The sequence below is a fragment of the Carassius carassius genome, chromosome 37 (genome assembly GCF_963082965.1).
Source record: "Carassius carassius chromosome 37, fCarCar2.1, whole genome shotgun sequence".
In the NCBI taxonomy this organism is placed as follows: domain Eukaryota; kingdom Metazoa; phylum Chordata; class Actinopteri; order Cypriniformes; family Cyprinidae; genus Carassius; species Carassius carassius.
Window position 1 is genome coordinate 19,615,665 of NC_081791.1, and position 16,590 is coordinate 19,632,254.

Consider the following 16,590-nt stretch of genomic DNA (forward strand, 5'->3'; position numbering starts at 1 on the left):
TATGATGCAGTCACACATGTAGCAATAATTGTTAGTTCTGTTTGTTGATTCAAGGTTAGGATCATCTGGGGTCCTCTGAGGGTCAGCATCATCTCTTCTCAGGTGTTCTGGATCCAGACTGGAGCTTGTGTAACTCCTAGTTATCCCGTGGCAAAACATAGAAACAAAATAGAGACATCATTAGCATAGCTTCTGATCCAACAAAGTAAAATTAGTTTAACCCAAGCTAAAGAATAAAAATGCAGATGCAACTACACTCACAATTTAAGAGATACATTATTCGAATGCTTGGCGAAAGAGATGCGTTTTTAATCTATATTTAAACAGAGAGAATGTGTCTGAACCCCGAACATTATCAGGAAGGCTATTCCAGAGTTTGGGAGCCAAATGTGAAAAAGCTCTACCTCCTTTAGTGGACTTTGCTATCCTAGGAACTACCAAAAGTCCAGCGTTTTGTGACCTTAGGATGCGTGATGGGTTGTAGCGTGGTAGAAGGCTAGTTAGGTACGCAGGAGCTAAACCATTTAGGGCCTTATAGGTAAGTAATGATAATTTGTAACTGATACGGAACTTAATAGGTAGCCAGTGCAGAGACTGTAAAATTGGGGTAATATGATCATATTTTTTTGACCTGGTAAGGACTCTAGCTGCTGCATTTTGGACTACCTGTAGCTTGTTTATTGACGAAGCAGGACAACCACCTAGAAGTGCATTACAATAGTCCAGTCTAGAGGTCATGAAAGCATGAACTAGCTTTTCTGCATCAGAAACAGATAACATGTTTCGTAGCTTGGCAATGTTTCTAAGATGGAAGAATGCAGTTTTTGTAACATTGGAAATATGATTTTCAAAAGACAAATTGCTGTCCAATATAACACCCAAATTTCTGACTGTAGATGAAGTAACAGTACATCCGTCTAGTTGCAGATTGTAATCTACAAGATTCTGTGTGGTGTTTTTTGGTCCAATAATTAATATCTCTGTCTTATCCGAATTTAATTGGAGAAAATTATTTGTCATCCAATCTTTTACATTTTTAACACACTCTGTTAGCTTAGATAATTGGGAAGTTTCATCTGGTCTCGTTGAGATATATAGCTGAGTATCATCAGCATAACAGTGGAAGCTAATTCCGTATTTTCTAATAATATTACCAAGGGGCAACATGTATATTGAAAATAGAAGGGGACCTAGGACGGATCCTTGTGGCACTCCATATTTTACTGATGATAAATGAGATGACACCCCATTTAAGTAAACAAAATGGTAGCGATCGGACAGGTAGGATCTAAACCATCTTAGAGCCTGCCCTTGAATACCTGTATAGTTTTGTAATCGATCTATGAGTATGTCATGATCTATGGTGTCGAACGCAGCACTAAGATCAAGTAAGACTAGAAATGAGATGCAGCCTTGATCTGACGCAAGAAGCAGGTCATTTGTAATTTTAATAAGTGCAGTTTCTGTGCTATGGTGGGGCCTAAAACCTGACTGAAATTCTTCATAAAGATAATTTTTATGCAGGAAGGTGCTCAATTGAGCAGACACAACTTTTTCTAAAATTTTAGACATAAATGGAAGATTTGAAATAGGCCTATAATTTGCCAGTACACTAGGATCTAGTTTTGGTTTCTTAATAAGAGGCTTGATAACCGCCAGCTTGAATGGTTTTGGGACGTGACCTAAAGATAACGACGAGTTAATGATATTGAGAAGCGGTTCTTCGGCTACAGGTAACAGCTCTTTTAGTAATTTAGTGGGTACAGGATCTAATAAACATGTTGTTGGTTTAGATACAGTGATAAGTTTATTTAGCTCTTCCTGTCCTATATTTGTAAAGCACTGCAGTTTATCTTTGGGTGCGATGGATGAAACTGAAGTGTTAGACGCTGTAGAATCTACATTCGCTATTGTATTTCTAATGTTATCTATTTTATCAGTGAAGAAATTCATAAAGTCATTACTATTTAACGTTGGTGGAATATTTGAATCAGGTGGCGTCTGGTAATTTGTTAATTTAGCCACTGTGCTAAATAAAAACCTTGGATTGTTTTGGTTATTTTCAATGAGTTTGTGGATATGCTCTGCCCTAGCAGTTTTTAGAGCCTGTCTATAGCTGGACATACTGTTTTTCCATGCAATTTTAAAAACTTCCAAGTTAGTTTTTCTCCATTTGCGTTCAAGACTACGAGTTACTTTTTTGAGAGAGTGAGTATTACTGTTATACCATGGCACAGTACGTTTTTCTCTAACCTTTTTCAATTTGATGGGGGCAACAGCTTCTAATGTATTAGAGAAAATAGTGCCCATGTTGTCAGTAATTTCGTCTAATTCATGTGTATTTTTGGGTACAAATAGCAGTTGAGATAGATCAGGCAGGTTATTTGCAAATCTGTCTTTGGTGGCTGGAACAATAGTTCTGCCCAGACGGTAACGCTGAGACATATAGTTAATATCAGTTATACGCAGCATGCACGATACAAGGAAATGGTCTGTAATATCATCACTTTGGGGTACAATATCTATAGCAGTAAGATCGATTCCATGCGATATAATTAGATCTAGTGTATGATTAAAACGATGAGTGGGCCCGGTGACATTTTGCTTGACTCCAAAGGAGTTTATTAGGTCAGTAAACGCAAGTCCTAATGTATCATTTGCATTATCAACGTGAATATTAAAATCTCCCATGATTAGCGCCTTATCAACTGTAACTAGAAGGTCTGAGAGGAAATCTGCTAATTCTTTTAGGAATTCTGTATACGGCCCTGGTGGTCTATACACAGTAGCCAGAGCAAGAGATACATTAGACTTCTTTTGCATGTCTGACAGTGTAACATTTAGCAGAAGTATTTCAAAAGAGTTAAACCTGTATCCTGTTTTCTGGGTAACATTGAGAATATCACTATATATTGTTGCAGCACCTCCGCCACGACCAGTCTGACGGGGCTCATGCTTATAACAGTAGTTTGGTGGAGTAGACTCATTTAGACCAAAATAATCATTTGGTTTTAGCCAGGTTTCAGTCAAGCAGAGTACATCAAAACTATTTTCTGTGATCATTTCATTTACAATAACTGCTTTGGGTGTGAGTGATCTAATATTTATGAGCCCAAACTTTAAAAATGGTTTTTGTTCATTTACTTTACATTTTTCTGGTTTAATTACGATAAGATTTTTTCTAGATCCTACATTATATTTTGACCTCACTATTCGGGGAACAGACACAGTCTTAATAGTTTTTACAGTGCAAGTACTTTTATCATTTAAGCGGGTGGAACAAAACTCATCATAATAGTTATTAGAGAATTGTCTTACTAGTCACATGGAGCGAAGTGTCCTGGAGATGTTGTCAGAGAGCAGCTCCAATCCGATTCTGCTGGGGTGTAATCCATCAGCGCGAAACAGCCTAAAAAGCATTTTCTGAGATGCACATTAAACATTAAACACATAAAACATTAATTTAATTTATCTTTTAATTATTGATTATTAACTTAACTTTTTTGTAAACAAAGGGGATTTACTATTAAATATAAAACATGGAAGAAATGTTGTGTGATTAAACCTTAAAAAAAATAATGTTTGATTTTTTTTTTTAGTAGTAGGTTATGTCTGCTGAACAATAGTCTTTACCCGGACTTTTATTTTGATGGGTTGACGTACCTTTACAGTTCTGTGTATGTGATGTGACGCTAGTTTTACTCAAATCAAATGGTCAAATGCTCATGAAGTGACTGTCAGAGCAGTTCTGCAGATGTTGTTCATGTGTTCACTTCTTTAGTGAGACAGCAGATGCTGAAATCACCGGAGCGTCACGCGTGCTTCAGTGTGTTTGATAAAGGAAGACGCGCTTCTGCTCCATTCATTAACAGAGACACGCAGAACATGCAGGATTCATATTTAAATAGACTGTTCCGGCTTAATATTTACAGATATTAGTCCATATCGTGATTTGATGTAAGTGCAATTACCTATTTTTTATTAATTAATTCAAAATTTGGCAAATTCCGTGCCATTCCGCGTTTAGTTGTAAATTCCATTTTTATGACTGGATTCTGCGATTCCCTCCGCGTTTCCTGCATCGCGGAAATCATAGGGCCCTAGTTGAGGTATGCCTGCTCTATCTTGCAATGGACACATGCCACAACGTTCTCTTTACGTTTGCCCGAGCCCTCAAATCAAAACACTGCTGACTCCTTGCAGTAAGCAATTTCGGACGCAGCGCTTGTGTATCCTTCCGCTTTGTGGGTGACGTAAACACGTTGTGTCACATTAAAAAAAATAATTGCGAAAGAACCTGACGTGAGATTTAAAATAAATTAAAAGAGGCTTCAAGGCAGAGGAATTTGCCTCGATCATTTTTTGTAATCGAGTTACTCGAGGAATCGTTTCATCCCTACTGAGAAGTAAAGCAAAAGTGATGAAAACAAGCATGTGAATGAAGGCGGTACAGACAGAAGGCTGTTTAAATGTTACATGATCTTTTCCAATTATTCTAATACACAAATGTTTTCATAACAACATGAGCCGCTTAAAATGATTAAAGTGATCAACGTTACTTGTTTTCAAAATGGTATGCAAGCACTGCTTTGTTTACATTTTATGGATCAGCGTTTATCTCATTTATCTTTTATTAAATAAAAATATATTTTTATTACCAAATGATCAGTACACTCAAATTGAGTAATCTCTAATTTTTACAAAATATTAATAGGATATATATATTTTTTTATTCCATGATTTGACAATATTCTAGTGCAATGGACATAGCAAAATAACACGCATCCTCTTACACAAAACAAAAATCAAGAAAATGTATCTCAAGAGCCAAGTAATGCTTTTCTATGAATATAATAACACACCCTTTCATAGACATTTTTGTTATCATGGCAAATGAGTTATGTACAGGAAACCAAAATCAACCTATATATATATATATATATATATATATATATATATATATATATATATATATATATATATATACAGTACAGTACAGTACAGACCAAAAGTTTGGACACACCTTTTCATTCAAAGAGTTTTCTTTATTTTCATGAAAATTGTAGATTCACACTGAAGGCATCAAAACTATGAATTAACACATGTGGAATTATATATGAAATTATATACATAACAAAAAAAAGTGTAAAAAAAAAACTGAAAATATGTCATATTCTAGGTTCTTCAAAGTAGCCACCTTTTGCTTTGATTTCTGCTTTGCACACTCTTGGCATTCTTGGCACTCTTGGCACTCTTGAACAGTTAAATACACACACTTCTTGTATGTCAAAATGCCTGTCTTTCAAAGTATCTTTGTAAAAACACAGTAATTAAGGTCTTATGTGAAAGCAAACAGCTGAGAAAGAAAATGCATGAGTAAAAGTATATGGTCAGCTCTTAAAGTGACAGCAGTCTAATATTCCCACTGTCATTTTTGTTAATCAAACAACAAGAGACAGGAAATATCTCACTGCTCTTGACTGATGGTTGTAACTTTATTAAGAATAATATATATATTAGTATAGTATATATATATATATATATATATATATATATATATATATAATAGTATATATAATAGTATATATATATATACACTGTGAAGAATATGCAGTTTTTATGCATTTGATTACTTTTTACAATGTAGCATTTTTATTTATTTGTTCAACTGTATTTTTTGTCCTGATACTTATTAGATTCCTATTCTTTTTTAATGACTGACTGTTTACTTGTCTTCAGAGAGCTTGGATTTTGTATCTTGAATGTTTTTTTATGTTTTCTTGTCTCTGACACTAGAGACAAGAATTATTACATTTCTATGGTATAAAAAATTGAGATATCATCAATACCTTATTTAAAGCAAAAATAATAATGTTGTGATGTATATTGTTACTGTAAAATAAAATTACTCGTACATGCATCATGATATAAGATTCTGGTCATATTGCCCACCCCTAATATTAATTATTTTGGAGTAATCTGTTCTCTTCTGTATGACTACTTAAAAAGAGGAAAACTTATCTAAAACTACTGAACGGTTTCCTTACAATTTGTGTTAAAGATTAATAATGAGAGACAAAAAATATGCACAACTACTTTATATATGAAATTATAAACTTTTTTTAATATGTGCTTAATATATCTGTGTTTTCTACTATGCAATATTTTAATCAAGAATTAAAACATGGTGTAGGAGTAGTACAAGATAATTTAATACAAGAAAAAAAACAATGATCTGGTCTAGTGATCTAGTGTAAAATCTGCTATTTTAAAAACTAATGGCAAATTGTGGGACATATTTTGTCCCATGTCTCAAGAATCAGTGCCATATTTTATTTGGGTCTCCCTAATAGACCTCTAAAATAATAAATCAGATAAAAACTGCTTGTTCAGTTACGCATAAAAAAAAGAAAAAGTACTATTGCTTTGCTAGTCTATTAGAGAGCCTGTCTATTTGTATTCAGTGGAGCAGATTCAAACAAATTACAGTAACACACCTGTTCCGCAGACCTCGCTATGTTACAAAATGGAGCATTTTGTATCTGACATGTTGACCTGCCAGAGCCAGGCTTGCTTTAATTACTTCTCTGTTTAGTGTGCCGTTAAACATTTGCATGATAATTTCTACCTCCTTTCTGTTGGCTGAGCCTTGCCAGATTGCCTCAGCGTGAATTGAAACGGCTGCTCTTGCTATCAGAAACTGGTTAAAGCCTAACTTAAACTAAAGTCTCATGTCCAGGTTTAATATGCCAACTATAAGTAAGCCATTATTAAGTTGTCACTCTGAAAAGGCACTTTTAGAGAGCATTGCTTGATTGTTTGAGGTTCCTGACCAGCCTGACACACTTTTTTTTGTTTTCTGCCAGGTCAACTCTCTCTGAGAATGAGTGTGAGGGGTGAGGAGGGACTCTTTGATGTGGTCTTTCATTTCCTGATAGTACTCGTTATTCTTTTGCGACATTTACACTCCATCTCACCGCTAGTGAGCACTTTTGCAAAGTCTGAGCAGAAACCGTACGAGTGATCTTTTAAACGATTCTCATTTCCATTTCTTTAAGATCACGATTACCCTTAACAGAGAGATTTTTCCCCTAAAATATTGTAAGCGGGAGTTTCCGTTGTGCGCAGTCATACTGTTTTACAGTAATGTGGTACGTACTTAATCTAAAAGTTCAGATCTAGTTTACACTTCCATGACTATGTGTAATCAGAACTAGCATTTTTTTATTTTCCCTTTCCTTCTAGGAACAAGAGCAACAATTCATATAAACTTATTTAGACTAAAAACGTTAGTCATTGTAGAGGCATTAAAAAAAAAAAATTTAACAGTAATTTGACATGAACAAAAAAGCTGCAAAGGTGTAAAAGTACAGGGAGTATGTGTTGCAGTCCCAAGTCGAATAAAATTTTTACAGTCAGTAGTTTCTATTTTTTGTCTTGTGGAAATTTAGATTTATAATATTAGAAAATATTTTAATATATATATTTAGAATTGTAATTAAATATTTAATATAAATATTTTTGTATAAAATATACGTTGCAGTAATTTTCAGTCTTTTCATAATATTCAGGATGCATCTGGATAGATTTCAACCATGATCAGTCAAAAATCAGTGTTTCTTTGTTTGTTTTTGACCAAACACTCACAGAGCATAAGATTCAAAATGTTTAATGTAAGTAAAATGTAGTAAAACTTAAAAAAAAGTTAAAAAAAAAGTTGTCTTCACTAAATGAATATATACGTGTGTGTGTGTGTGTGTGTGTTTGTTTGTGTATACATATATATATATATATATATATATATATATTAGTGCTGTCAACGTTAACACGTTAACGCATGCGATTAATTTTTGTCTGGTTTAACGTGTCAAAATATTTAACGCAATTAACGCAGCATCCGTATTTTCTGCCATCCGTTTGCTAGCTTTACATTATATGATCACGCTCTTATTCATTTAAATGCTTTTAAACATTTCAAGCGCGGCAAGACAAAAGAGAATGCGCTGTCTGTGAATGCCCTTATGAGACACACACACACACACACACACACAATGCATAGACAGGGAGCCAGAATCCAGTTCTCTTAAGCGCTTGAACTAACAATAAACATCCCAAAGTGCCAGTTTTGTCGATTATCCTCATAAGAGCAATCTTAAATGATTTATATAAAGTCTAAAATGAACAAAAAGAGTTGTGAGAGAATGAGGCGAGATCCATAGACAGTATATAAACGGTGAGATCCGCGTGTCTGTCTGCTCTTAAAGGGACAGCAGCCAATAAAGCTTCCTGTCAGTAAAGTTAAAGAACAAAGGGAACAGAGAAAATGACTCGCTGCTCTTGACTAAATAACTTTTGTAGCTTTAATAAGGATTAACTATTTATTTTATAGTTTATGCAGTGCAGACTGCATATAACTTTGATAACTTTATTAAATTTCTGTATATTTCCTAACTGTTAAGACAGGAAGGGCAGGAGTAAACATGACATTTATTATGGGTTTATGTTAGCATTTTTTTAAGTTTACTTAAATTAAAAACTGTTATATTTTTGAAGCCTAATAATAAATGTAAAAAAAAAAATCAGTAGCTGTATTAATATCAGTAATACTGGCCTTCATTCATAAAAAGATGTCATTTAAACAAGTATTTAAATTTAACTGTGAAATTATTACATTAAAAAATATATTAAAAACGTACAAAAACATTTCTTTTTTTATTGCGATTAACTGCGATTAATCACAGAAAAAATGTGTGATTAATCTAGTTAAAGTTTTTAATCGATTGACAGCACTAATATATATATAAAATGTGGGGTCTTCAATGAAAAATTTTGAGTGATGATGCAAACAAATCACTGAGCCATTGTTTTGAATTGATTCATTACAATTGACACTTTATACTGAATCACAGAAATATTCATGCAAGAATGATTTAATGATGGAATTGCACAAAATGCTGCTTGTGTTTCAGAACAATTTCCAGACAATTGGAAATACTGTATTTCTGTACAACACAGTTTTGTTCATGTCAAATTAAATACGGCATCTACCAGAAGGCCCACAACAGCTTTTCCCAGGGTTGGACTAATAGATGGGCTTGTTGTATTTGTGTGTGTCTCTCTGCAGGTCCCTCAGGTTACAGATGGAGAGACTACAGTGCCCTGGCTGTCGTCTTGGCAGGAATGGCCTTTGGCTTCTATCATCTTTACCAGGTATGTGTCTAAGTGTCACCAATAGCCTATTCCTCAAAATGTATTAATTATTCTAAGAACTCAAGCTTTTCCCAGCATTTCTACTTTTGTGTGTGTTTTCTACATTTATGTCATGTAAATCACTGTGGTTACAGTCCAACGTCATTGGAATGAGCTCATCTCTACCCCTAGATCTATCTTTGTTTTCCTTTTCGGAAAAACCCAGAGGCAGTACTCTCACTGCTTTCCAGAACTATCACGACACGATTTTGTACGTGGGCACGGAAGGGTGCGTGGGCCCTCAGGCCCCGTCAAGTAAGGGAGAGACCCCGTTTCTCTGTGACAGTAAACCCACACTGCCCACAGGAGCATGTGGACTACATTACTGTGTTTTATAAGAGAAAGAAAATGGAGCAGTGGAACTCCCATGATGTCATGATTAGGAACGCATGTTTAGCTTCCTAAGCTTCCGTCTGCACTCAGCTATTTCAGCCAGTCAGCACACACGCTCTTTCTCCAGTAGCACATATGTCTGCTCTTACTTGATGTAGTGAGCCAAACCCGTGTCATTTTAACAGAAAAGGTCACATTTTCCTTTGCATGAGTCTGTGTTTATCAATCTGAAACTGTAGCTTGTTCAGTATTTAAAGTGATGTTTTGAGAATGTGCCTGCAACTGCAACATTTTTAGCTCTTTTTAACATTTTCATTTTCACTCATTATCATTACTGGTGCTTGCTCAGGGAGCCATTACTCTTGCTATTACAAAAGTTTTCAAACAGTAAGATTTTTTATGTTTTTTTAAAGAATTATCGTCTGCTCACCAAGCCTGTATTTATTTGATTCGAAATAAAGCAAAAACTGTAATAATTGTGAAATAGTTTTACTATATAAAATAACTGCTTTCTATTTGAATATATTTTTTGTAGCAATTTTTGAATATATTACTCCAGTCACATGATCCTTCAGAAATCATTGTAATATTCTGATTTGCTGCTCAAAAAAATGTATTATTATTATGTTGAAAACGTAAAAATAGATTATAGATATTTTTTCAGGTTTCTTTAATGAATAGAAAATTAAAAAAAAAACATTTATCTGAAAAAGAAATCTTTTGAAACATTATAAATATCTTTATCAGTTACTTGTATAACGTTACAAAAGCTTTTTATTTCAGATAAATGTTGATCTTTGGATCTTTCTGTTCATCGAAGGATCCTGAAAAAAAGTACTTAACTGTTTTAAATATTGATGATGATAATAATAATAATAATAATAATAGTAATAAGAAATGTTTCTAGAACAGCAAGTATATTATCATGATTTCTGAAGGATCATGTGACACTTAAGACTGAAGTAATGATGCTGAAAATGTAACATTTCACAGGAGTAAATTACATTTGAAAATATATTAAAATACAATGCAGTTATTTTAAATAGTAAAAATATTTCACAACATTACTGCTTTTGCTGTATATTGGATCAAATAAATGCAGGCTTTGTGAGCAGAGGGAATAAAAAAAAAAACATGGAAAATCTTTATGGCTGGTAGTGTGAATATAATAAATAATGGTGTTTTTTTTATTATTCAGCTCAGACAAATTAGATTGATCATAAGTGAAAAAAAAAGGAAATTGAGAATAGAAAATAGGCTAATTTTCCAACTCCCCTAGAGTTCAACAGTGAAGTTTTACCTTTTTCGAATCCATTCAGCCAAACTTCGCGTCTGGCGGTAGCACTTTTAGCTTAGCTTAGCATAAATCAGTGAATCTGATTAGACCGTTAGCATCTCACTCAAAAATGACCAAAGAGTTTGCATATTTCCTATTTAAAACATGACACTTCTGTAGTTACATCATGTACTAAGACTGACGGAAAATGAAAAGTTGTGATTTCTAGGCTGATATGGCTAGGAACTATACTCTCATTCCAGCATAATAATCAAGGAACTTTGTTGCTGTGCTTGCATGCATGGTGATTTTACACAGCGCCTGAAAATAGTGGTACGGCAGCAAAGTTCCTTGATTAATACGTCAGAATGAAAGTATAGTTCCTAGTCATACCAGCCTAGAAAACATGGTTGGTACATGATGTAACTACAGAAGAGTCAAGTTCTAAATAGGAAAAATATCAAAACTCTTTGGTCATTTATGAGCAAGATGCTAATGGTGTAATCAGATTCAATGATCCATGCTTAGCTAAGCTAAAAGTGCTACCACCAGACCCAGAGATCGGCTGAATGGATTCGAAAATGGTAAAACTCAAGTTTCTCATTTAAAAAATCAGTTTCCAGAAAAATGTTAAGCAGCACAGCCGTTTGAGATGATAAGAAATGTTTCCAGATCACCAAATCTGCATTTTAGAATGATTTCTGAGGCATTTTCTGAAACTGAAGACTGTAGTTATAGCTGCTGAAAATTCAACGGTACTATCACAGGAATAAATTACATTTGAAATATATTGAAATAAAAAAGGTGTTTATTTACTTTATTTACTTTGGTGTGGGTTGTTTAACTAGAAATGTGCAAGCAACATACATAAAACCACTCGAAACACTTTAGCAACCAATTAGTGATGTTCGCAATACTCTTAGCATTATTAAATAGTTTTTTGTGCAGGCAAGAAAATGCAAAAACACAACTCTGTAACTCTCTTGCTCGCTCGTCGTCTCTCACTCACACACAAACAGTTGGTGGTTCTCCAGTCTGTTCGGTGGATCTGTGCCCGTGGCTGGAGGTGCTGTTCCCTGGTGCGAGAGCTCTCACTGCTGTCATGTCAGAGGAACGGCTCACCGGTGCCACCATATGCCCCGGCCTCCTCCTCAGCTTTATTTATGCTATAGAGCACATTGTAAACAGCACTCACAGCAGCTCTCTTATTAACTACCCTGTTGTTGACACTCATTCTGATTTTTTCAACTTAAAAGTGTTTATTACTTATGCTGGTGTCAACAACGGCTGCGCCGCTGTGAAAACCTGTTAAGGCCAACTGTTTTCCAGACGGAGAGCCTGCACACGCACATAACGCTTTACAGCACCCAGCTATTCACCAAATGCCATGTTAATTTCCCTGTCTATGTGCTGTTTGTTTGTCTGGGGAAAAGAATCGACGTGTGTGTTTGGAAATAAAACAACGATGGCTTGAGAACCGGCAGCTAGTGGAAGCGTAAGCCGTCTGACCTTTGCCGCTTATTCTCAGTGTTTGGAGATGTTGTTCTACAAGGCTTAAACTCTGATGAGCAATTGTCCTCAGAAGGTGACATGTTTAAATGGAGAAGCCAGCCTGTGGGCTAAAAGACTTAATGATGTTGAACCCAGAGTCATGCCCTGATGCTTAATTCTTGGCCTCTGTGTCAGCCATTGAGGCAAATTGCTCTGGATGAAGTGAGAAAACCACAAGACTTTTGAGAGGGATTAAAAAAACAAAAGGTCTTGTTTTTTTCAGCATGAATGCAGGCCTATTCATCATAATTCATGTAATGATGTTTTATCTGCTGTTGCCAAACACAATACTGAACTTAGTACTGTGAAATCAAACACAAACACGAGTTTTGTTTGGATTTTTCTCCTCTTTTTATTTTTTCCCCTCCTTGTTTATTGTCCTATTGTACTGAAATACCTTAATATTTACTAAAACATTCTGTCTTTATCTTAGCCTCTCTTAGTTTTTCATTTTAGGGAAATATTTAGTTTAATTGTGACTCTGTTATACGAGTTAGGGTGTGTTCTAATATTCTTTCTTAAAATTTGTAGTTGTATTTGATGTAATTTGCTCAGAATTGGCAAAATATTGACCCTGATAAAATGTCAAATATGCAGTACTTTTATTTTTTAAAGAAATTAATTCTTTAAGAATTGAGAATGATAAAAAATTGAAACAAAGGCGTCTGATGTTACAAGAATTGTAATTAAATGCTGTTCTCTTTTTTGTTCATTTTCTTTTCAGCAACAAATTGTGAGACAGTTCATGTTTTTCACAAAAAATATTAAGCAGCTGTTTTGAACATTCATAATAATGCAAAATGTTTTGTTTAACACCAAAACAGGATATTATAATCATTTCGGAAAGATCATGTGACACTGAAGGGTGCTGAAAATTCAGCTTTGCCATTACAGGAATACATTTGAAAAAATATAGTTAAATACAAAATGGTAAAATACTAAATTTTTAATTGTAAAAATATTTCACAATTCTTCTTGTCAAAGAAATGTTGTAAAGCTTTAAAAAAAATAAAAATAAAATAAAAAATCATGACTTTATGAGGGTTTTAGTTGAGTTTTGGGTTGACTATGCTAACACTGATAGATTAGCCCTTTGTCTGTTTGTCGATGTGTAGTGTCAGAGCGCGTCCTGGTCCACTGGCCTGTTTTCTCTGTTCCTGAGTGGAATTCTAATAGTGTGCCGTGTTTTTAATTGCAGAAATACATCCTTCCCCTCATTATGGGCAGCAAAGAGGACAAGAAGCATCTGCAGAGGATCGAGAACAACATCGCAGATATGAGTGGCACACTGACACAGACAGGTGAAGATTAATATCTTCATCACTTTTTCCTCCTTAACATTTTCCTTCATTTATCTGTCGCCAAAATCTGCTCACATTTTACAAATGACGGTCCTGTCATTTTGCTTTAATTTGAAATTGCTTGTTTACTGTCAGCTCAGCTTCAATTAATTACGTTTCGCTGAAAAGCTCTTAACCTCAGAATATTAATGAGGGGAAGAGGAATGACAGCATTTCTTTTTTCTTTTTTTTTTTTGCTGCCTTAACTGCGTGGCAAGAAAGTTCATTTTAATTTTCGGCGTTGTGGTGTGGCTCTCCGCTTGGGCCGGGAGCACGATGGTGATTAAGTGTGTGGTGACAGGTGCGTCTCCCGCCTTGGACAGGTGAGAAATCTCAGCTAGTCTGTCAGAGAGGGATGCCTCTCCTCTTCTCTCCTCCCCCTCTCTTTACCCGCTACGCAGTCGGTGTAATTAAACATCCCGGCAACCATGAAAGCGGGACACTTCCCGAAGAAACTTTGTCTTGTTAGTGCCGCAGTCGACCTGCAGCTGGATGGCTCCTTTTGTGTAAATGACAATTCACTCTTGCAATGTTTTATTTATTTATTTTTTTTTTTTTTAAAGAAAGACAGGACAACTCGTGCAGTTTATTTTCTTACAGTTTTTACAAAGCAGCACTCTGGTTAAGGTTTTGAATTGAATTACTTCTAAGGGTTTTTTAGTAGATGATTTCAGATTTAGCTGTGCTTTATTATTAGTATTATTATTATTTTCAAATTGTAATATCTATTGTTTTGAAAGTTAAAAAATAAGTGGCTATAGAAAATTCGCTATTCAAAATCTAACAGACAAGTTAGACAAGTTTTACATGCTGAAATGCAATTGGTCTTTTTTCTTATGTGTATTTGCATACCTAATAAACGGTATTGTCTTCCTTACATATATTTAACCTATAAAAATGGGGATGCACCAGTATTCAAATTTTTGTCTTGTACAGATAAGCTGATAATTCTCAATAACAATACAAAAATTATTATTTTGTATAAATACGTTAAATTAAAATGCAGTTATTTTAAAATAACGTACGGTTTTAAAAATAGATATTCATTCTGAGATTTGTAAAGATAGCATTTAACTGTTATTAATTTATTAATGATTTTGAAGATTAATTGAGCATTAGACAACTGTAAAGGTCACTTTGAAGACTGAATTTCCACCTGGCTTTTTATTTTTATTTTGGTAAGGTTGAAGTCCTATATTTATTTATTATAGTGGCCTACATTATAAAAGCAATATTTGTTTTATTTTATTTCTATAAAGCAATGTTTTCTCCGCCATTGTTTAGTGCCACAGTAAATGGACTCATATTACATATGATCATTTTACATATTATTACATTTTATTTTCACTTGTAAACTTTGTCTAAATTGAATGTAATGAGTAAAAGGGTTTTCAATACTGTTAAAAAATACCTCCCCCAGCTGCCTAACATTTTTCTTCTACAAAAACTTGTAGGTATTTGTTGTTTTCAGTCTAGGCAAACTGAAAATTGTTGATGTAGAGCACACAGTCTATAAAGGTGAAACAGTACATGCAAAGCAAGCACTCGTGATATATAATAGACAAAAGACGTCTTGTTATTTATGAAGTAAACTTTGTCAGAGTATGCTTTCCATTTCACCATATTAACATTTGCCTCATAAAACAATGGAAATGATCTGGATTTATGCATGGATTTGTGATCTCAGCATAGTCTTCTGATATGCATATAGTATTGTTTTCATTATCCAGGAGATCAAAATAAGCAAATTTGGGGCATAAAGGATCAAGGCGAGTGATTTTAGTAAACTGCGTCTGTGCATTACATTGCCCGTTGCCCAGTTTTTGGTTTGGGGAGGGTGACTGAAAGACCAGTCGACTGTGAGCCATTGCGTGCAAGCTTGATGTGGGTTGCTTTATCTGATTATCAAATGAGCCTCTTCATAACCATTTTGGTTCATATATGCAAAAAAACCCTCCTTTGTATTACGCCGCCTGTCTGGCCCTCATTTTGTTTGGTTTTTAGCAGGATTCCTGTTTTGTTTAGCGTCACATTCAGATTCAGATGATAAGAGTCTTTATATTGTTCCGGGCTGATGCTGCTTTTCATATTTCCTTTGTGAAACACTTGTTCCTGACAATCCCCCCCCCCCCTCTCCTTCCCTCCGCCACTCTCTCGTTTTCTCCTGGAAGAGCCGTACCTACCCCCAGTCACTCAGTCAGTCACGCCGCTGATCTAATTTGCTGTGGCTGCAGTAGCCAAGTTGCTATTGTAGTTAATGACTGTTTCAGTTAACAGTTTGGGAGAGGGTTGCAATTACGGAGTGAGTTTCCCCCTCTTCTCACAACGTGAGTAATAGCAAGTGACTGCCGCTCTTGCCAATTGCCCGCACTCCTTTGTTAAAGTTCGTGTATTTCTCTAGTGCCAAGTGCGTTGGAATGATGTATTCCTTTGAATGTGGCTCCATTACTCCTGCAGCCTTTGAGTGTAGGCCTTGACTCCCATTATGATTTCCCAACAACTTTCCACACGCAATTAATGAACAGGTCTTGGAAGCATTCCGTCGCACGCGCGTGCGCGCTCACACTCGTGTCGGCTGTAATGGAATTGCGCTAGCTGCTTGGTCTCTTTGTCTGTGGAGAGCATATTGGTGACCAGCTGGCCAATAAAGGCTCAGACAGGCCCGGACATATGCAGTGTACATTATATTGAGGGATTTACTGAATAATTTACGCTATACACACTGTCTGCCTCCTCACAGCAGCTGCGAAGCCACTTGCAGGATCTCAAATTCGGCCAATTGTTTCCTCCAAAGAGAACGTTTGTGGAAACCCGAGACACACTAAATGGAGGCATTATTTC

The 16,590-nt window shown here is 35.1% G+C and overlaps 1 protein-coding gene across 3 annotated transcripts in view; it reads left to right on the top strand.

Moving 5' to 3' along the window:
* Positions 1-16,590, top strand: part of LOC132118300 (peroxisomal membrane protein PEX14-like) — a 70,432-nt gene that overhangs the window by 41,912 nt on the left and 11,930 nt on the right. For all 3 annotated transcript variants that reach the window (XM_059528049.1, XM_059528050.1, XM_059528051.1), the window contains 2 exons: positions 9,125-9,210; positions 13,608-13,710. In XM_059528049.1, the coding sequence (XP_059384032.1) occupies positions 9,125-9,210; positions 13,608-13,710 (189 nt within the window). The remainder of the gene's footprint in view (positions 1-9,124; positions 9,211-13,607; positions 13,711-16,590) is intronic.